This window comes from Nothoprocta perdicaria, unplaced genomic scaffold, assembly GCF_003342845.1.
Source record: "Nothoprocta perdicaria isolate Ctin4 unplaced genomic scaffold, notPer1 scaffold_2, whole genome shotgun sequence".
NCBI classification, from domain to species: domain Eukaryota; kingdom Metazoa; phylum Chordata; class Aves; order Tinamiformes; family Tinamidae; genus Nothoprocta; species Nothoprocta perdicaria.
The window spans coordinates 3045797-3068937 of NW_020455204.1; the positions used below are offsets into that span (position 1 = coordinate 3045797).

At 41.2% G+C, this 23141-nt stretch overlaps 1 protein-coding gene across 1 annotated transcript; it reads left to right on the top strand.

Annotated features, from left to right (window-relative positions):
• Positions 1-252: 252 nt before the first annotated feature.
• YPEL1 (yippee like 1) lies at positions 253-20165 on the top strand. The gene is made up of 5 exons (XM_026037427.1): positions 253-336; positions 3704-3986; positions 12859-12902; positions 14418-14526; positions 16481-20165. Exons 2-5 carry the CDS (start codon positions 3870-3872, stop codon positions 16568-16570), a joined length of 360 nt encoding a protein of 119 aa, XP_025893212.1. The 5' UTR covers positions 253-336; positions 3704-3869; the 3' UTR covers positions 16571-20165.
• Positions 20166-23141: the final 2976 nt, after the last annotated feature.

Here is a 23141-nt window from a genome sequence, read left to right on the forward strand (position 1 = left end):
CGTCCCGGCGCCGCGCGTGACCCGCGCAGCCGCCTGCGAGGCCGTTTGGGGCAAAGGGACCCGCCGCTTGCCCGCTTTGTTTTGATCGCTCCCCCCGCGTTGGATGCGAGCGCGCGCGCAGCCGGGGCCGGCCCGGCGTGGGGATGAGCGGCGGGTGCCGCTAGCGCCCTCCCCGAGCGCCGTGCCCCCCGCGCCGCCGGCACCCTGAGCGCCGGCCTTCCTTTTATTTCTGTTTTCCTGGGATTTTTTTTTTTTTGCACCCCTCCTTTTCTCCCTCCTTCGCTCCCTGAGGCAGCGGGGCCTGGGGCTGCGGCAGCGCACGGAGCCAGCGCAGCGGTGAGTACGCGGCGCGCGCAGGGAGCCGGTGCCGCCGCTTTGTTTGGGTCTGTTTTTTTTTTCCCCCCTCTCTTTTTTTTCCTTTTTTTTTTTTTTTATTTTTTTTTTCCGTGGGGGTTATGGAGGGGGGGCAGCCCCGCGTCGCGCCCCGTCCGCGGTTTCCTGCGCGCGGAGGGGGGTGGGAAGGGGGGGGTGTAGCGCGAAGGCAACTTTGCCGTCGGGAGGAGGGCCCGGGCTCTATTTATAGCGCCTGGAAATGACGGCAGCGCTGCCTGCTCGGAGCCTCCTCGTTCCAGGGCGGGCGGTGCGCGTTTACATAAGGGAAGGGGGGCGAGGATGAGCTCAGCCCGGCGGAGCGCGGGGCTCCGCCGCTCCCGCTTCCCGGCGGCGGGCTCTGCGGGGCCGGGCACCTGGGAGCCGTAGCGGCGCTTCGGGCGGCCGCGCGCGGGGCTCCCGGTCCGCGCTGCTCCCGCGGGTCGGAGGGCAGCGGGGGCGCCGCCGGCCGCTCTCCCTTCGTCCCGTGCCGCCCCTGCACCCGCGCTGCCAAAAAGGCTGCTCCGCTCGCAACCGGGGTAACTTGGTCAGGGCTTTCCTCAAGTCGTCGCATCGTGGCGTATCGAGATAAAGGCTTTGCCTGGCCTTTGGCAGCCCAGCGAAGACTGCTTGAATGATTTAATATATATAAATGTGTATGTGTGTATATATATATGTATATATATATATATTCTTTATTTTGAGGGAGGCCGCGTTTTTGGCGGCGGGCTCGCCTGCTTTTGTTCCCCTCCGGCAGCCGCACCGCCCGGCACGGCCGTGTCGCAGCGGCGGTGCCCAAGCGGCCGTGCCCGGCGGGGAGCGGTCTCCGGCCTCGCTCCGCGCCGGCTCCGCGGGGGCGCGCGGAGGCTCCGCGGCGGGGAGGGGGGGCGCCCGCCCGCGCGGCCCGCCACGCTCCCGCGCTGTTTGTTTACACATCCGGGGCCGCGCCCCGCCCCCGCCGCGCCATTGGCTGCGCCACGACGGCACGCCCCGTGACGTCACGCCCCGGCCCGCAGGCCCCGGCACGGCGGAGCGAGCGGCGCCCCCGGGCCCCGTTAACACCCCCCCCCCCCCCGGTCCCACCGGCCCCGTAACCCCCTGTTTAACCAGGGGGGCCCCCGGTCAGGGCATTGAACAAACGGCTTCTCCTGGAGCCCGTCCATTTCACGGCTGTCTTGACACTTTATTAATATTATTATAATTTTTTTTAAATATATAATGTTAATAACATTTTAAAAACCATTGCAAGAAAATTGCTCTATTTTTCTTTCCTATTTTTATCTTATGGCTTTGCAAGTGTATAGTGAATGCAGTTACTGCTTCCAGAAGTTAGTTTGTTAGCCTGGTAGGGATAAACCTTAAGTCAGCCCAAACTGCCTGGGCACTGGTTTAAAAATGGCTAGAGAGCAGCTTGTTCCTACGCTTCATTATGCTGCTTCTTTAGAATTGGGTCTTCAGGAGAGCTCGCTGTGATTTCCATGACTAAAGCACAAACTATGCTATTGTCTGAGTATAAATAATCAGTAGCTGCCTCGGATCTTGCAAGATATCCTGCCTTGCACCGAAYCCTGAGCGGGGACTGCAGAAACGGCTGCTGCTTTTCAGACAGAAGTGCACTTGGGCTTACCCGGCTTCATCCTTGCTCTAACTGCAAGCAGAAAATGTATCGTGCTTTGAAGCTTGCCTTTTAACATAAACAGGCTGTGTGTTCTGTTCATTACAATGTGTAAAAACCACTTGGAATCACCCTCTCCTTGAAGAAAGGAATATTTTGTTGTACGAAAGCTGACTTCCCAACCGCCGTTCCCTTGCAGTTATAGTACCCTGTAATACTTCTGTTGTTGACTCAAATAATATATGTTTATGTGATTTTGTTAATCATTAAGTTCTGCTGCCCGTGTTAACTGGGTTAATATTTCAAGCACATTAGTGTTATCAGATCTGTTTTCCCCTTCCCTGACTTGCTCTGTCGTTTTTTACTTGTAGATTTGTGCTGTGGGAGGCAGTTTTTTCCCTTTGCTGCTTTACTTCTTGCTTGCACCTATTCTGCCACATGGCTTCGTGGCTCATCCCTGCCTTTATAGTTGTCATTAAATTCTTGTAGTACTTACTTTCTGAGTATTTTCAACCTTTCCCTGCTCTTACCACAAACTGAAGATTCAAAAACCCATTTTGAAGTTTGTGCTAGGCATGCCAAACGCACAACTTTTTCAAGGTTTCTTTTGAAGCACAATGACAGTTCCTAGAAATGACTAATTCTTAATTCAATGGTTTTCATTCCATTCACCATATTATTTGTACCCTATTGCTAGAAAAGTTTATTGCAGTGTTGTGTACAGTTTACAACGGTGATAAGTGCTTTGCCAGCTTACCTCAATAGCTGGATGGAGACACTGTAAATTCTTTATACTGGCTCTCATTTCAGTGCTTGTGCTATTGACCTACTCTTGGTCACCTGATAGCTGATGACATGAGTGACCGGGTAGTCCTCATGTTTGGGTTGCTCATTAGCTTGCTGYACGTAGCATGGTTACTGGTGGCCTTGAACAGGTCAGTAGATATTTAGTACGAGGACTGAAAATCTATAATTCTCAGGCAGGCCAGCTTGAAAGGGTTGCCTTTCCAGTATAGCTGGAAGGTGTGGGGGCTCTCCTTGATGTGTGCAGTGTCTCCTAAAGGTGCTCTGAGGATTAAGAGTGCATTTGTGCATCCTGTGGGTAGGATTTAACTTCTGTTGCTGCTGAAATCACAGTCAATCATTAAGACTTATTTTGATAGAGTGAATAGCTGATTAGCTCAGGACACTGGTTAAAAGGCTTGTGCTTAGAGGTGCAATTCTGCTGGGCTTGGAAGAAGGGGAGGACTTAAAGACAAATGTGATATAGCAAGATGTCGTGCTGAAAATGAGGTGTAAATATCTGGTTATTGTTGGTCAGAAAGTCTTTCTGCTGGAAGTGACTGCTGGAATTTCCAGGACAAGTAATGCTCTAATGTCCTGCCTTTCTGCAGTAACTGATAAGCTTTTATTTTAAATGTATAATACTTTGTGTGGAGGTGTGCTAAGGCAGCATACCTGCTGCCTTGTGGATTACTTGTTTCAAGGGGAATTGCTTCAAACTTTCATTAGAAACGTGACTGACTTGAACCTACTAAGGGGACAGAACTGTTTGTTTTCGTGTGAAACAACTCGAACGAAACAACTTCACAGCAACAGAATGACTATAGCCAAAAGTGCTCCAAATAACACTTCAGCTTGCATCTGAAACAGTTGAATAACAAGTTAATCCTGGCCTGGCTGTAGAGCTGCTAACYGTTCTGCTCTGTTCACCTGCAGGTTGTGACTGTTTCTCTTCTGTCGTCCGTGTGGAAAGTGCCACACACACTCCAGAACAACGACGGCTTTTGCTTGCATTTTCCAGTGTTTCTTCTGTCAGCGTGTTCAGCAAAGTTGCAATTCTTCAAGTGCCAGCCCTGAGCTGAGTGAGGARCCTGCAGCGGAGATGGTAAAAATGACAAAGTCAAAAACGTTCCARGCTTACCTGCCGAACTGTCACCGAACCTACAGCTGCATCCACTGCAGAGCCCACCTAGCCAATCACGATGAATTGATCTCTAAGGCAAGTGGTTTGTTTAGAGACCTCAYGAGTGATTTTTTTTTCTTTTTCTTTTTTTTTTCTTTTTTAATTTTTTTAAACCAAAATGGTTGTCATTGTATTAATGCTCCCCGTAGATAAGGGTTGCAAATCTGATGCAGAAAGTCTTCTCTGGGTTCATTCTTGGATCATAGGCGTTGTGTACTGAGGAATGGATATCTTCTGGGAACTCCTGAATGTGTCATAAAGACTGATCTAATATATTGCCCCTATTCACAACTTTCCTCTATTTCCAGGTAGGTAATAAATGAAAGATGAGATYTCAGGAATCTGCTAAGGAAAACTATGAGAAGAAAATACAGAGATTAAGGTGGGGGAGCCATTCTGGTAAAAGTTATTCCAGGTGAAGGTTACTGTTGACTCTGAAGCTCGTAAAACTGTTTCCAGAATGCCTTGCTGATATTGTGAAGTCTGTCACACATTCTTTGAATCATTTTATGACAAGAGTAAATAATATTAGCATGAGAGATGCTCAGAATAGTTGCTCAGTCTGAGCTTAGAGGAAGTGTGGATTCTTGCAACAGAAACTTGCTTAGAGGAAGTGCTTATTGTTGAAACAGGCTAGGCCTGTCTKTCTTACCTGTTGGAAGAAACCAAGATTGGTGAGGTATGAAATATGCAGGAAAACTTGAAGCTTGGGATACGTACTTGACAGACTTGTTCATTCTTTGATTTAAAATAAGCTCCTGATGGATTTTTTCTTAATTATGTCCCAGAGAAAACACTTCAACCATTACTCAAAATTCTTTTTTTATCTCTGAAAGTGATTTCTGTAAACTTGTTTTGCTGAATAAAAATATTAGTGCTAAACCATTTCAAGAACTGCCTTCATTGCTGCCTGTTGCTTCTGCTCGCCTGTCTTCAGCACATTACTGAGAATCCTTTTTGAATGCTGAAGAGAGTGGGGAGGCTGTTGCTTCTGGGTTCAGGTTTTCCTTGGGCAAGGAGGGAAGCAAACTTGCTTGTACATCCACCAGAGGGTTAACATGTTCTGCTACCATAAAATTTTCTTGTGTTACTGATCCTTCAGATCTTTTCCCTTTCCCTAAACACTTCTTTCCTTCAGTTTAGCATATGTATGAAGTACTCTCACTGGGCGGAATTGGAAGCTAACTCATTAAATGCAAAGCAGCTAACTGGCCACACACATGAGATGATGGGGAAACAGGAAGATGGAATACTTTTGTATTAAACTAAAAATGCTCTCTTCTTTATAGTGACTGTTTATATTTAATAATATCATTAAATATGAAAAAAATTACAGATCCTAATGCTCAGATTTCATTTGTTTTCCTCAAAAAAATCTCTATATTGGGGGTGACCTTTCTGGCTACACTCGATTATAAATTACAAGGAATTGTAACTTGATTATTCACTGCATGCTTTGTGCTGAAACAAGTAGGAGGAGCTGCATTTTTCCTGAATGTGGTTGTAGGAATTGATACTGCACAGAAAGAATACAAGAAATTTTGCAGAGGAATTTCTTAAAGGTTATATAAACTTATCAAGAAAATATAATCATGCACACATACTTAGCATGCAGCTCTTTTTTTCATGCAATACAACTAAGCTGCTTCAGTACTTGCATGGGCTGACACGTTGCATGGCCTCTGCAGTCTTGGTCAGAAGAATCCTTTGCATATCACTTTAAAGTGAATTAAATACTCGCGTTACAGCTTTAAAACTAACTTCAAATGGATTCATTTTTTTGAGGGAGAGGCTACAGAACATATGGGGCACTCCTTAAAAATATGTTGAGTAAACAACAATTTTTTTCTGTATGTGTGGTTGGTAATGCTATTAGGAGAGTCTCTGGGTATGTTTCAGCCTTAATCCTGACTCAATCAATTCTGTTGAGGACTTAATATGAATCAAGATACGAGTGTTTATGTGTTTTCAGACTGACTATATGCTTATTTGCTTTTTTTTTTTAACTTTTTAAAACTTATTTTCACAGAGCATTGGTCAGTTGTCAGTCTATTTGGGATTAAGACTTAATTGTAATGTATCTCTTTTGTATGTTTGTAAAACTTAAAATTGCTTACCTATTGTACTTGTTTGTAGAACATCGTGTATTTCTCCCTTGGAAAAGGTCTTTTAATGGGAGCAACTGCAGATCAGTAAAGCTGAGTAAAGCTGGATCATAGGATTAACAGCAAACACTGCTTTTTCTAGTGAGGGAAAGCTGGGAGAAAATAAGTGTTCGCATAATTTAAAAAAAAAAAAAAAAAAAACTTTGATCACCTGGAAATTAAAAGCTTGCCTGGAGAATGCCCATTAGAGTTCCAAGAGCACTGACAGATGAATAACTCAGATGTTTCTTCATGGGAGCTTTTTTTCCAAAGTTCTCTTAAGTGCCCTTTTGAGGTATGTGGTCCCCTAAATGCTTGTCCTTCACTGCTGCCTTATAACACGACCTGCATGACTAAGCTAGTGATGTGGATACATTATATTAACTAGCTCTGGAGTAGAGTTACCATAGTGAACTCCCCAGCTGCAACACTACCTCAACCTATTGCAAATAGAGCAAGTTAGCTATGTAAGATCTAAACTTCTTTGAAAACAATGATTGAAGCAGCCTCTCCTCTTGTAATACTCTTGAGGTATGTCAGGCTTTGTCCTGTGCTTTGTGCTGCATAGTTTCCATGCAATCTTGGATTTGTGAATAGAACAGAATCAGACTGCTCAGTCTTTTCCTCACTGCCTCTGTATTTAGTAAGCATAACTTTTGGCTACAGTGTCTCTGTGTTCAACTACCTACTCCTAAACCCTTAGTTCTACAAATATTCTTCAGCAGAAACRAGGCAAATGGGTTTGAAATTCCTGCAGTTGTGGGCTTTTTGTTTGTTTCCCAGATCTGTGGCTTGCTTATGTCTGAAAAAAATAACTTACAGATCCTTAAATTAAAGCAGCTACACCTGGCACTCTATTACACTTTCAGGCTTAAGCGTTTGTTATGCTTAAGCCTGTAATGTCAAAATGAAAACAGAGGCTGTGCAAAGAAATGGATAATATTTCTCCTAAGTGTTTGGTGTGGCATAAAAAGCCGAGAACTACATTTTCTTGTCAATCTTCCATCTGCCTGTGGACTTCAGTCTATTAGACTTCAGTAGAGATTACAACCCTTGCTTTGGAGAACCCATGGTAGCAATCATCTGGCAAGGATGCCTGCACACAATTCACTTTTTGAAGAGTAGAAATAAAATGAGCAGCACAGTATATTTCTTGCTTCAGAATCAATCATGAAGCTCATCTTTTTCTACCTGTAAATTTTCATATGCTGATAGTGAAATGGTAACTAAGAATCTTAGAAGTGGCTTAGAAATGAGAGYGTGAGTTACTAACTCATTATTGAATGTGGTGCCAGCACCAGYGAGGGATGTGGCTTTCAGGCATAGTTTTACTTTTTATTTTTTCTAAGAATGAAAGGCTGCTTAGTGTTGAAACCTACTTGGATGTTAATGATTAGTAGAGGATTTGTTCACTAAATATTTTTTTTCTTCTATAACCTTGATTTTTTTTCTATTTTGGGGTACTCAGGTTGGGGAAGGCTGCCATTTATAAACAAAAAATGGTGCATATATGTAGCTTTTAAAGCAATTCTTTTTTTTTTCTCTTTTTTTCTCTTTTTTGAAAATTGAAAAGCTTTCTTTGTCATAAATGGTAGACAATATGTAATGGTATCTAGCAAAGTATTGCTTTCTTATCAACTCTAACTTAGCTGAGTGAGCAGTCATGCAACTAACTAGGTGCCTTCTAACTCTAGTCCTGATCTACTTCCTTAATTTCAGTATTAATCTACTGTTTAATGTACTGTACTGAGTTAACTAGTAATGGATGTGAAAGCTCAAGCTAGTTTTTCAGCACTGGTTCATTTAAGTCTTAGACTATCAGAATTTTTTTTTTAAGATTTCTGATAGTTTTTAAGAAGATGCAAAACAATGTCATTCAAGTTGGTTCCCAATCATGCAGGAATTGAGACAAAAGCCAACAAATTACTCTAATAGAATCCATAGAAGCTAATGGATATATTGCAGTAGACAATCCACTTTCACTGCAACTGCTTGAAAGGCTATTGAATCATTTTACAATGTGCTTTAATGCTAAGGATGGAAGAAAATCTGGATTATGAGTATAGTCATCTGTGTGAATACTGTCACTTTCTTCCCTATCATTCATTGCAATGTATGTCTGAGCAGAGGAAAAAGGCCTGTGTAAGCCACAGGCAAGACTAGGTGTGTAAATAATTTCAGGAACAAGTTCTGCTGCGGGGTATGTGTAGCTGTCATTGACTTTGATGGGGAACCCTTGCACCTTTGGATAAAACAGCAATCTTGGTGATTAAGTTTAATTCTCCGAGGCATTTAGTACCCTTGCTCTTATTGTTGATGAGAAGAAAAAGTCTTTGGCTTAAGTAGATGCCAAAACAATTTTAGCYTTATTTAGCAAGTCTGTTGTTGTTGTCTACTGTTGTTTAACTGATGAGTTCAAGTGCTTTTTTCATGGGTTGATTGTCTTTACGTAAATGTGCCTTTTTAGCTTGATCCAATTTGGTAATCTAGATTTTTTTCTTTCTTTCCCTCCCTCTCTATGGAGCAAGTAACACTTGGAGGGAGAATTTGGCCTGTTGTGTATTGTTCACTTGAAAACCACTCTTGTCTCCTACTAGAAATTTTGAAAATGTGTCCAACTTTATAAATGTTCTGATGATAACTTTTCTGTTTTACTAAGCTCCTAGTTTGGGGGATTTGTATTTTGTTGTTTTTTTTCTCTTCTATCAGAAGATTCTAATTTTTGGAAGAGAAATAATCTTTGGAAAGTATCCAGTAGGAGATTTGAGAGCCTAAAGGAGCTGGAAGAGCGCAAGGGAAGGTTCTGTTCTTTGGGTGTTTTGACATAATTACTTTTGAAATGCATTCAAGATGCTATATARCTGAAGCTAGCTTGTCCTGCCTGACAAAGTTTTTACTTCTGGAAATATTTCCCAAACCTGCTATCCCAAAGCCATGTAGTTTCTGGATTCATCTTTTTAAGGTTGTTTTCTACTTATGGAATGTTATCACTCTTCATAAAAATCAGTGTTCTGATTTAGTGTTTTTTTTTCCAGTATAGATTTGTCTTGGAATGATCTAGGACTTGTTAATAAGCAGCTGAACAACACTTTCTCTAGTTCTTTGCTTTGTAAAGGAGCTGGATCTTGCTGTATTAAAGGAGTTGGATCTAATGGCTTACAAAAGATCTTGAGAGCAAAAACAACAGATGGGATAAATCTTTTTTTTTCCCCTGATAAATTCAACATAAGCAGCAGCCAATGTTTAAAAACTTACTTTGCTAATCTTACGAGAACTAAGAGATGTTCACTGTCTCTAATGTGTTTTATTCAGAAGATCATTTCAGACATCAGAGCATTTGTATGTGTTTCTGATTTAACTTTTAAGATACTGCCCCTAGGAATACTGCTGTCTGGAAGTATTACAGAATCATATTTCTTTGCATTGCATGTTTGTTCACAACRTTAATTCAAAGTGATTTTTCCTAATTTGTAAAGGAAACTTGAAAATGAAAGCAAACATAGACTTCTTTCATTGTTGTTCTCTAAAGTTATTTTTCATTGTTAATGAATAGCCTGCAAGTTGTGCTTAGGTTTGGTCTCTAAATGCTATTTGGACTTGTAATAATGCCTCTCATCCTCTTAGTACATGCTAAGCTGGTAGTTTCTGTGGGCTTTTTCCATGGAGCATGTTCTGCAGTCACCTCTCCTATCTCTAATGCTTCCCATTTGTGGGGAATAATTAATTACATTATTAGCTCTTCARTATTTTCCATCTCCCACACATGTGCTTAGCTGTCTATTCAGGCAGGAAATATATTCTGCTTAAAGGACATCTCATTTTCTCCTTGGTTAAAAAAGCTAATCCTGGTATTACAGGAAATAATCATCGAATTTGGAAGTATAGTTCATACTGAATTTTGCAAGTATAGGCTAGTGTTTGAGTAAAACATTTGAAGTTCCTTTACTGTAATATATGTATATACACAACTGTAATATATATTGATAAACTTACGGATACCTTAAGGTCTTATGGATCTTTGTTGATCTCCCTATAGTACAGTGTAGTTGGTCAATGATGTGGATTTTCTCTGGAAAAAATACTCATAAACCTATTCCATGTTATTAATCGAGAATATCAAAAACACTCTTAAAGGATATTTATGTTCTCACKGAGAATATTGGTTTAACTAGTGAATTACAGAACTTCTAAGTGAAAACCTTGGTTGCTGTGAGTCGACTTCTAGCCTTTGATCACCATTCCCTCTAATTTCTTAGGCTTTTACTGGGTTAAATGCATACTGAGGATTCACAACTACATCAATAGATATATAGTATGCTATGTTTTAATTATAATTGCTGATGTATAGCGCTTACAGCCTTGGGAGCGTCAAAAAGTTTTACCCATTAAAATGTTGTATTTGCATAGGGAATACTGTATGGAAATGCAGTGTGTCTTGAGACTCGTTTGAACAGTTGTGTCTTAGTTCTTGTCACTGCAATTTAAAATAGCCTTTGAGGAGCTGACACACGAGGAGTTTAACCTGCCAGCCTCTTAAGGTTCATATCGGCAGAACTAAATCACACAACACAGTGTGAGAAACRAGAGTGCAGTAAATCTTTTTATATCTGTTAGTTGATAGAACCCTACCTGTTAATCAGTATTCTGTCCCACATATCATACAGAGTTGGAAAGTAATGGATGCAATATCTCTGGGAAAAAAACAGGAAAAAGGCACGGAAAAGGAAAACGCAGTGCTAGGAATCATCAGAGGATCTATTTCCAATAGAGAGGGAAGTACTGATGCTTATGGTCAAAATATTGCGAGACTGCATAGGGAATATTGAGTATTCTTTCRTCTTTGAGAAAAACTTGCATTGGAGCAATTTTTATGATGTGATTATATTATGAATGTAATGTGAATATGATATTATTTATGTGATAAAGTACATCTTGGCATAGCTGTGAAGACAGTGCTCCACTGGATCTTTCCTTTCAGGGTCAGTAGTAGCCCAGGTCTTAGCTTTCACTGTGCTGCATAGCTTATCTTCTTCCTTGCTTTGTGAAAATAAGACTTGCAGTGCTGGATGGTAGAGAAGGTCCCTTTTGTCTTTGCTGTTGATGGGGAAATACTCTTAGGAAATGTTTAATAATTATTTGAAATGGTTGATGGAATGAAAATAGTAACACTGTAAGTTATTAAGCAGAGCTTCTCATCTTATGGTTAGATTTTGAGTAGCTAAAGGTTGGATGCAACTACTCTGCCACTGGTGCTTACAGCAGTTTCTTGCCATGGTTTGTCTTTTAACATCCTTCTGTGCAGTATATAATTCAGTAGTGCAGAATAACAAATGTTAATTAATAGTCGTGTTTCCCTTTGACAACTTTTTTATTATTTTTGAACCGTATTCTAATTAAGTAGATCTGACTGTTATATAGATCTTACGTTGCTAGTCTGGCAAAACATCTGTTTAGGTGCCAGGTGACTTTATATTACATAACTCCAAACATAACTATTCAGAAAAACAGTCTGTTGCAGGAGGGAACATCTCCCTGTGGTTCAACTCCTGATGTTACCAAAACCATTCAGAAATATTCAAGGGGAGGTTYTTTTTTCCCCAGAACATTCCATGTTGATAAGTTGGTCCTTGATCTTCAATACTAGAACTTCAGGGMTTCTTGGAACAACTGCAGTTTGTTTTCAGCATGGAGAAAATGATGAATGTTCTTGAAGCTAGGAAAAAGCCTAGAGGTCTTTGTAGGTGCAGTACTGCAGAGAGCTACAGGAAATGTCCACTTTAAATGTGACCTGGTTTGAATGACAAATAATGGCCCTGTCAAAACTGGCAGGTAACTCAATACACAAGGAACAAATCAATAGATCAAAGCAGTGGAGTCCAAAGCGTGTCCCTAAGCCTGGGTCTGGTGTGCCCACAAGTGCTGCCAACATGCTTGTGGCTCAAGGCTGTCTGAAGGACAAGTCACGTGGAGGGTCCTGTGACTTCATTGACATGTGGAGCTTTTAGTGTGTGCAGTAGAAAACTTCCTAGTTTAGTTCAGTGCAGAAGGAACAAAGATTTTGCACTGAAGCTGCTCTGCAAACCAAAGCARCCTGCAGCAAGTGGGGTTGATCAGGGCTTTTTCTTCAAAAATGTGCACTTGCTCTGGGCTGAAACGTTAATTTAGATGCAGCCAACAAAATCCAGCTATCTTCCTTTGTCCATAATCTAGCAAGAATGTGAGAGGTTTTAAAATATATGGCTGTCTTAGGCACTTTATGGTAACRGTCACTTTATTAAAGTCAAGCTGAGCTCAAATTGATCAGAAAGGTTCCCTAAATAGAGAGTTAGGATTTTATGCACAGTCCAGAATGTTGCTGCTCTTATCTCAAATAATGCAGTGAAATGGGGAAATCAAAAATATGGGGTACTGGGGGAGGGAAAAGAAGCTGGAAGCAACTCTTTTGAGCTGATTTTAAGAATAGATTGTTTCAATTAGCATGAAAGATGTCCTAGGAAAATGAAAGATGGTATCTTGGGTTGAGAAAAAGAATGTTTTGTTTGCATTTTGGATGTCAGTTATTTTGAGCAAGAATATTTAACAACTTAACAGTTGCTAAAATATCAGCCTGMAAACTGATACCAGTGAGGCCCTGCTATAAATAATACATATAAACTTCAAACTTCCAGTAGCTCAACTGAAATTAGTTATATTTGTGTCAAATTTCTATGCATAGTAACATACCCTTCTGGAATTTAACAAGTGCTCTCTTCTTTTTCATGCAGTCCTTTCAGGGAAGCCAGGGAAGAGCCTACCTCTTTAATTCTGTGTAAGTACCTCTTTAATTGTGTGTATCTGTATACATATGCACATATGTATTTATATATTGCAGTTACGTGTACTGCCTGCAGAGTACGACTTTTTGGTCATATGTGGAATATGTCGTATGCTTCATACTTGGAAAACAGTAGGGAATTAGTAGCTGCACTTTCCTTATTCTTTTAAACTGTCTTTACTCACCATCAGTAGTTATTAAAGAGCAACTGAGTTGATTTTGAGTAACTTGCAGAACGTGTCTGATTTCTTAAGCAATTCTGATAATGGCTGAAAATTTGGGGAGGGTGTTACTGTAAAATTCCATGTGTATGATGCCAAGTTTTCATCAGGAGTTGCCATTAGAATATATTATAGAATTCAAAGTACATTGCGTGACTGTGAGTTTGATTTGGACAACTTTGCTGTAGTCTAAAGGAGACTTTTTTTCAGTGAAATATTTGGATCATTTTACAGGTTAACATTACATTATAATTAGTGCTTCTTAAATGACCTTGACTGTTGCAAACCTACTAGAGGCAAAAGATCCCTGATCTAATCAAGCCTAATATTTGCAGGTTTAGGCACGTGCTGTACAAGTCTCTTTGAATTTGCCAAATCTATTTAGCAAATGGACATTTAGCAAAAGGATATATTGTATTTTACATTTAGCCAAAGGATGAGTTTTAAGTTTCTGATATATTGAATTGCACTTTTGTCTTTATTTTTAATCAATTTATTGTATGACAGTGTTTGGAAAAAGAAATGCAGTTAAGTGACTTATAAGTCTATTATAGAGCGAGATAATGGAACTGTAAAAGGCTTTATTGTAAACACATCCTTGAAATTAATCTAATATATACTTTATATATAAAAGAATATATATTCCTTTTATAACTCAGTGGACACTTGAGACTTCTGGTACAGTTGTAATGCTAAGAATCTGGTAGCACAACATCAAAAGTGGCCAAGTATTGTTGTTATAATCCTATCAACAAACTCGTTTAATCTTGTCTGATCTTTCATGTGTAGGCTCTTAGAAAAAAATATTGTGACACTATTTCATGGAATGGTTTGTTTTTTATGTTTACTATTTGTTCATCATGGCAGTATCTGCTAATCTGTAGCAAAGAAATACTTATGAGGCTATTTCCTTGCTGCTCTATATGAGTCGGTTCTAAATTAAGCTTTTTGTTATTATTATTGCTTAGTGTTCTCTCTGGAAGTTAGAACACTTAACATGTCCCACCTGATGGGAGTGAGTAAGCCTCACTCCAGAGCACTGCTCCCTCATTTATTGAAAAATGAAATTGGCAATCAAACTTTTTCTTCCTGTTCCTCAGGTCAGTGCAAAAATAGAAGCTATTTTTAAAGCATTGAAGAAGTCAGATATGTAATTTTTATATATCTATTTATGTATGCTTATGATATTTTTAGCTAGTTTTTGCCTTCTGGAGGAGAGGTGGGTGAGAGGTTAAAAAGAAAGCATTCTCCTGTGGTTAATGTAGAATTGCTTCTCCTTTTTTTGCAGGGTAAATGTGGGCTGTGGTCCAGCAGAGGAGAGAGTCCTCCTGACAGGTTTACATGCTGTAGCAGATATCTATTGTGAAAACTGTAAAACCACTCTTGGATGGAAATATGTAAGCAATAGACCCAACTTTTTGATAAGTGCTTTGAATCATAGTTACCTAAGTTAGGTGTTACTGGTACCCATTGGGTGATGTTAGGTCTAGTGCTTTGTGTCTTAAACCAGACATTTAGTAGGCTAGTTTGGTTCCATTAAATCTGCTGACATGTTGTGCAGATAGTGAAGCTAGCGCGAGCTGTATGTTTTATTGCAGATATCTATTGCTTTTTCAGCAGTAGCTTTTTGGAATGTGGCCACCCACCTACGCTGAACTGGATGAAAAAAACCTGCCTGGATGGGTTTTGATTTTCTTGTTTCTGCAAGTTGGTTCATATACAAAAATACAAATTATGATAAATTGAGTTTGGTTTGAGAAGGCAGTGTGGTTGCAAAGGAGGTATATTTTCTATACCACTGTGTTGCAAGTTTGATGCTTTGAAGTGCTGGATTCCTCATTTGGTGCACAAGGTTGTCTTTGGTTTGGTGCAGTTTAGGGTCTCTGAGGAAGGAGACCCAACACATTCCCTCTGAGTACAGAGGAGAGATTCCAAGAAGGTTTCCCTCGTTTTCCTTATTTTTTTCCGGTAAGGAAACTCTGAACACTCTCTATTTCCCATCCTTTGATTAAAAAACAATGGTAGAGCATGGAAAGATAAAGCAAGATGTGCTCTACAGTAGGTCTGATTCTGGTCATCAGAAACTTAACCTAACTTCCTCCTCAAACCTCTTCTTCCTCTCTATCTTTCCCCAACCTCTGATTCAGTATAAGCAAGAAATGTTATTGTGGCATGTTTGCTGCTTTAATAGCAAAAACCTTTATTAATGCAATGGTGAAACATTTTGAAGAAAGTGAAGGATTGAAGTTACAAGTGGGTTTTACTTTTATTTACTTCTAAGAGAGTATAAGTAACATCAGGTATTTTATTTTCAGTACAGAGGGASGTTTTCTAGTCTGTCTCTAGCAAAACCCTGAATTAAATACCGCATAAGAGACAGCATGAAAAAAACCAAGTCCTGTCTGCTTAGTGCCCTGAGAGCACTTGTTGTTTTGACACTGTTGTGACCTCATGTACAACAGGCTGCCAACAGCTAGGAAAGAGCTATTCTTAACTCGCCCTTTGGGACTTACTGGCCCATTTCTCATGGTATATGGCTTGGTACAAGATGACCATGGATTTTTCTATCAAGATGTCAGAGAAGCTGTATTTGTTTAAACAGAGATCTCTGAAGGATGTTGTAAGGCAACTCSAGGAGGAAGTTGCTCATTCACCTAGGGGCAGGAGGTGAGATGTTCTTTGTCAAGTTGCAGAATGGAAGAAGCGGAGTAGTTTTAAGAGTTGAGCATCATACAGTGACTCGTCAGCCCTTATACCACGGAGATTGGATTAGTGGTTTGACTCTGGCTACGTTGTGAGGGTCTAGGCTTGTAGTAACAGTGAAGTGAAGGGATAAACACATTCAGTGTTTTGGTAGTGTTTGCTAGTAACTGGCATCCCATCGTGACTTTAAGATGTACTCTTTTAAGATGCGACTTTAAGATCTGTTGAAATAAATGCAAAGGAAGGGTGAAAAATACAGCCAAGGTCACAATTTCCCTAGGGAAGATTTGTCTCAGCAAATCTGTATTTCGTAGTGTGTAAACAATCAGATGCATAGGCTTYGAATGAGAAGAAAAGTACCAAGTTAATTATTGTTTTCCAGAGAAATGTGCATCTTGCTGTATCCTAAGTGTGTTTTTGGGCACTCTAAAGACTTCCTGGGGTAGTTATAAAAATATTTAGGTGAACTATATAGTCATGCATATGTCATTTTTGTATTTGATATTGTAGTTTGTCTGTAGTGCTAGCAGCTCCAAAGATGTAGATGCCAGTATATCTAGTTTTTAATGCATGTTTGATGTTTAAAATGMTTAATATCCCCAACTTATTTTCAGTATCTTGACTTTTATTTTTTTTTCTTCTTTCCAGGAACATGCTTTTGAGAGCAGCCAGAAATACAAAGAAGGAAAATTTATCATTGAACTTGCCCACATGATAAAAGACAATGGCTGGGAGTGAATCGCACCGTTTCCCCTTCAGTTTGGACAATACTCTGTGGAACATGCTTTATATAAAGACTAACGCAAAGTAAAGGAAGATCTTGGCTAAAGTGGCCCTGAGAATATCACTGAACTCTGAAACCTCACAAATGAGTAGTGTAGTGTAAGTGGCTATTTCAGGCCATGTTTGCCTTCTCTCCTTGTGTAAGTTCCCTCTTTTTTGTATGTGTATTATTGTGTGAACGGTTGTTTTGGAACATTTTGGATGACCTTTTTCTAAACTCTCTCAAACTTAGAGAAACAGTTCACTAATTGCAAACAGATTTTACTGGTTAGCATCTATCTCTGACCTATGCCTTTAATGCTACCTTCTGCTGTGCATGCTTCTTGCCTAAACACCTACACTCCAATCCTGTAGAAGTTCTGTATCTGAGCAGTCCTAAAGAATGTATAGGATGGGGTGCTTTTTTTATATGTAGCAATTTCTGATGTATTTGGCAGTGAAAGGGATGCAGTATTGTAATTATTCATTTCTTTTTTAAAAAATTTGTGTACCACAACCTGTGTACATCTTGTAGGTGAGTTGGTTAAAGGTACAGTGCTCACTTTAAAAACATTTCAATTGCACTGACTGAAATTAGCAGAARTTTCGTTAGGAAGGGATGTGTTGATGGCTTGGTATCTTAGTGAAATATCTTAGGTGGATTTTAAATCAATAATGCTGTAGAATACATTCAGTTAAGACCAAAACATTACCTATGGAGTTAGCTGGATATGGGAGAAACCTATAAAAATATAGCTTGCGAGATCAAATGGCACRAAATTATATGCATCTTCTATTTTGGAGAAAAAAAACTAGTCGGTGTATTTAAATAAAGAAGTTTTGGTACTGTACCTTTGCCAGTAACAGGGACTTGTGCATTGGTAAAGTTTTATGGCTGGTTCCATGTAGCTGTATAGCCCTAATGCACTGGACAAAGAGGTTGATATCAAAAAAAACTTGTTGAAGTATTCTGCTTTTGCTATATTTGAACAAAAATGTTTATTTTTGTGAGAAATGGCCAGAGCCTATGAGATGAAAATTAATGTAGTATCTGTAGGAAAATAAAAAGCGGGGAGGATAATAAAAGAGGAGAGAGGTTTGATCCTTTTTTCATAAAATAGAAAGCAAGGTAGTTTTTAAAACATGGGGGAAGAAGGAGTTTCTTGGTTTGCTGGCTAAATCACCCCCAAGAAATTTTTATATAAGATTTATATGAAACTCCCCTTTTGTTCTCCCATTGTTTCTTAACTGGAATGACTAAAGAGRGAAACTTCTGGGAAGTGCATGCACAGTATTAACCGCTGGTAGCAGTGCACGCACAGTCTCAGCAGCTTGGAAAGAAATGCGCTGCGTAAATTTGCTAACGTTATTTTCAAATTAAACAGTCTCTGAAGACCTTTTGTATTTTAATCCTTTTAATGCTTGAGGACAACGTGCTTGTGGAAAACCTTTAACACTACAGAAGTACTATAACTGAATCCTATGGAAGCCTTGCAATGCAAAATCATTTTCTTTCAATACCGCTTCTAATACAGCGCCTAGGGAGCTTAGTCACAGGTGCTGCTGCTGCTGCTGTTTTGCTTATGGGAATCTCTGATAGGCTTTCTGAACTCTTCTGCACTTTAGAAATTGTCATACATTAAAAATGATGCCAACGGGTAGGGGCAATATACAGATGTTGGAGACCAGCTTTCCAGTGTCCTGTGGAGGCAGGAGGGAGCTGTGCCAGTGTGAGCACTCGTCTGCAACACGGGCTGGCTCAGCTGCGTTCAGGACGTTGCCAGGATCTATGTCTACGAAATAAAAATCTACAAATTAGAGAAGTAGCTGAAACTGTTGGCTTTCAGTCCAGGGAGTTGGGGTGCTACAGTTGTGTTCAATACAGATTCTGTGGCTTGCATGGCTTGCAGGGCAGATCAGGCTTCAAAGTCTCCTTCTGCACCGTGGCTTTGCTGCGGGACGCGCTTGGCGCTGCCTGTGTCCCGGGCTTTCCCAACCTGGAGCCCTCGGGATTTTATCTTCCCAGGTAGTAACTCGTGCTGCCGACACGGAGAGCACTAACAGGACTGCCGGCTGAAAGCTGCTCTTGGCTTCCAAGGCCAGTTGGGATCTTAATACTTCAACAGGCTTGTATGAAGCTTGTGCATCCCAGGGCTTTTCCTGTTTCCTGACTTGCTGAAGCACTGGACTGAAGGCAAAAGTACTAGGTGCTTTGCAATAGASAGTTGAAATTAATTAGAATATGTAAAATATTAAAGATTTTTCTCTATAGAATTGTGGGTTTGGCTATCCTGTTAGTAAGTTAATGCTGCCTGTAATACACTCTGATTCTTATTGAGAAATTCAACCTCTTTTTTCAGTGCATTACTTGTATTTCATACTGGACATTTTCACCAAAACCTTAATTAACTTTGATGCCAAAGCTTGGGACTTCATCAAGTGCTTAGCACATAGAACTTCAGACTATGGCATGAGGAGTTAATCATCTCTGTGTGATATTTATGGCTTTTAAGAGAACCAAACAAAGCAATATTCWCCTTGGTCTTTTAAGAGTGCAAGTTTAGGAGGAGTAAGGAGTAGAACTAATACAGAACAGCTCTTACGTGCTCCCAAGTAACAACCCTTTAGGCTCATCCTGCTGAGCGAGTGCAGGAATCTTTTCCTCTAGTGCTTGGCAGCATCCACGATTATTTTCTCCCCTTGYGAAGATTCAGAGAGCTCTTTTTCTGGGTTTTGGTGAAAGTAGAATCCAGATMGCGATGGCTGCTGGCGGATGTGAAGGGGTCAGTCTGGTCACTGACTGCTCCAGCAGGCGTTTGAAAGAAAAATAATCTTACTTGAAAAAAAAATTTTACTAAAGCATTTTCCCTCTAACCAATTTTTTGTAATATATTAAAGATTATATTTAAAGTTTGTATGTGTTTTGCTCTGGGCAAGTTTACTTCCCCTTCAACTTGAGCACTTTTGTTACTTGTACTGGTTATTTTTATTGTTGGTCTTAACATTTATTTTGTATTTTGTTTTTTACAAACTGTAACAAAAAGCTTTTGTGAACCTTCGTTTCTTGCTGGCTCTTTCTTGGACCAAATGAACTGACTATGAGCTGGCTTAGAAGAAATGTTCATTGGGATGCATAGGAATTTGCTAGCAAAAATGTACATGTATTGAAAGGGTTTTTTTTTCCTCTGAACCTCTAAAGCCGCGCCTGTTCTCAAGTAATGAAACATAACTCGATGTGACTTCTGTAATCTGACATATTCTCTGTCCAAGTGCAGAACAGTGGCTGTAACCTAGGTAGGTGTCCCRGGATAGTGTGTGCCTCCAAACACTAGACCTAGTTCTTTGGCTCATCCCTCTAAACACCTCTTTAAGTAACCAAAGGCAGTGCTGCCATCGATAAAAATCCCATCACGTTGCAGACCTTACTGGGGGGCAGCTGCAGAACTGGGCAGGGGTTGCTCGCACACCAGCCTGGCCTCGGCAGCTTTACCTGCCCATAGAAAGGGTCAGCATGTGAATTTTTCTCATCCATTGCAAGGTATGCAAGGGTGAGCTGTGTTCATTAAATTTATTATAGCTCAGTCTCGATCCCAGTAACAAGGYCTAGTTTAACTGGCAACCCGCGTGGCATCTGGCATGCCCGCAGCGTTGGCCGTCTCTGGGAGAGGGAAATAATTGATTATCTTGAATTAAAACGTGGTCTCAGAAGTGCTGGCGGTCACCAGGGTGTCCGTAGCCAAAGGCCACCTGTATTCCTTGTTGGGATGTCGAGCTGGTGAGTGCCACGCAGCGCGTTCGGTGGAGTCCTGCTGTGCCCAGCGGTGCTCGCCAAGGCTTTGCTGCGCGCCCCGCTCTGCRCTCAGGCTGCAGCAGCAGTTCTCCCGAGACGGGGACCCCCAGGGAGTCACCGGCCCAGTCTGTAAGGTCTCCAGTCCTCGCGAATGCCGAGGGCTGGAAGAAACTTGTTAAACTTCCTGGACCCTTCCTTGTACTCCATTTAGCGCTCGTGAAAGCCAACCAGCAGCATAAACACTTACTGCAAAAGGAACAGATGCTTCAGAGGCTTCTTTAAAAGGACTGTTACAAGTGGTTTAAGGCCTAAGCATGAGTCATAAATAGCAATTGAGTTGTGCCTCATTGTTTCTTAAACTCTTTACAACGCTTTCTTTTACAGGTGACATGGCTGTGTTGCTGTTTTGTCCTAGCAATACTGTACATCATTTGTTGTTTCACGATATTGTATCTACTTGAGGYATCACAATAAAAGCTTTTAATTGTTTTGTTGAGTTACGTCCTATTTGTGGTGTGTTTTAATGATGATAGCAATTACTTCATTGCTTTTTTTTTCTCTCATAAGGCCAGAAAGAGMAGCTTAGTTGCTCTTAAAAACTTTGGTATGTGGACTGAATTTGGCTTCCTGTGGTTAAGAATGTTGCTAAGCATTTGTTTTTTTTTTCCTTTTACTAATCCTTCTAAAATACATATGAGTAAAACAAGTTCCTATCTTATAAAATTCTCTCCCATTTTGAGCTATTTSCTAGAACTTCAGCAAACTGAACCCTTCTAAAGAGACGGGCAGTTTGTGTACACCCCAAAAGTAGCTTGCAGAGAATATTTTGGGAAGTGCAAGTGCGTTTTCTGTTGGATTATTTTGGTCAGCGCAAGACCAAAGCAGTGCTCTGAGCACAGGGATTCGCTCTCTCATTTCTGCTTTCGTTGGGAGGAACTTGTGCAGTTCCTCTAACCAGAGTTACAGTCTTTTCACGTGTCAGGGCGCTAAGCCCCCACCCTGCCTCAGTAACAATCTGATGGATAGCAGTGCTCTCCACTCAGGAGATCAGAGGCATTGGTGTTGACTCGCGTTATACTCCACCTATGTAGCTGACAGCAAGTGTGCTGCATCCCTAATTACAAAGGACCCAACAACTTGTAAACACCAACTTCTTGCCTTGCAAGTCCTGTCAGTCCCTCAGCCCCGGGCTGCAGGACGTGACTGTGGCTCTTGGATTCCGCAAAGGGAAATGTCCAAACAAAACAGCAACAGTTTTTGTGATAACGGTTGTTACGATGGATTGGGCCATGAAGGGAAAACAAGGCCAAGGGGAACAGCGCCGTTAATCGGGAACAGCGCCGTTAAGCGGGTGGTAGCTCCGGTCCGCGCGTTGCCTCTCACTCCGGGCGCGGGCAGCGGCTCCTGCTCCACGTGGCACCCACCGTTAGCCCAGGTCCTTCCAGCTGCGTTAGCCCAGGTCCTTCCAGCTGCGCCGCGGTGCGAGGGCAGTGCGAAGGGGAGAGCCGAGGGCTGCCAATAAACGCAGAATTTTGCACTTGGGAACTTGGCGGTTTCTGTTAGCTGACTCCTCACGTTTCTCAAAGGCTCTTTGGATTTAAGCTCCATTTTCTTASGCGCAAATTACCCATCCTAGTTAAAGTTGTCTAACTGTGAAGGTCCAAGACYTGTGTCAGTGATGAGCTCTTGGTTCTACACGAGCCCTAGTAATGAGTGTAGGGAGCTCTGCTTCCTACTCACTGCCCACTGGACATGGAACCACTGGTTATTACTGGTGCACCCAGAAAGCCCAACCAGTTTTCAGCGGATGCAATGGTGTCTTCATCCAGGTGTAATATGCTGCACTATGCTATGGGAGATGGTGTCAATGCTCTTATAAAAGTCAATTACATTGTACCAACCACCCTACACAGGGCTGCTTGCTACTGAAGCAATGGGGTTGGGCAGACCACGTGCAGCTGTAATGATTGATTTGCTTATTTTTTAGCATAAGTCATCATCAATAGGAGACATCAAATGTAAATACAAACACTAGTTTGAATTTGAACACTTCAAAGTAAATGAATTCAGAGGCAACAGCTAATGTAAGAGTTTTTTTTTTTTTTTTTTTTTAAAGGGGTGTGTGGGTTTTATTTGACTTGAACATTCAGCCACTATTGAATATTGCCGTAAATGCATCAAATGTGAGCCCTTTGCATGGGACAACAAGGAGAACAGTTCCCTGGGCAGCCTTGCTCCAGCGCCTCCCTGGCCTTTCTGCCTGTTTCCACTCATGAAGGGAGGCGCTACGTGTGAGATTGGAAATAACACTTCCATGTGGAGAAGGCTGGAAGGGAGGGAGCCACGTGCCCTTTCTTTTATTCATGCTCCTATAAGCTGTCGTGTCAAATAGCTTTCTATTTATTTTATAAAATTTTTCTTCCTTAAGAGCTGAAAAAAGGATCTTTCCACATCAGAAAGCAAGCAAAAAAAAGGTGTAAGGATTAAAATGGCGTTTTAGGAAGGATGTATGACAAATGAGTTGAATGAAAAAAAAAAMCTCATTTTTTTGACAAGAAACTGATCAAAGCAATGACAAGCAAACCAATGCAGAAGCGTCCTTCATATTCAAGATGTTCCCAAGAGCAGCCCRTTAAATGTGGTGCACTGTAGTCTTGTAAAACACCGAGTGTCAGCGATGAGCTGGGAGGTGAATCGTGGGACCGGGAAGGCCGGGGCTGTGCGGAGCCAGGGCCGGGAGCRAAGCCGTGGGACTCT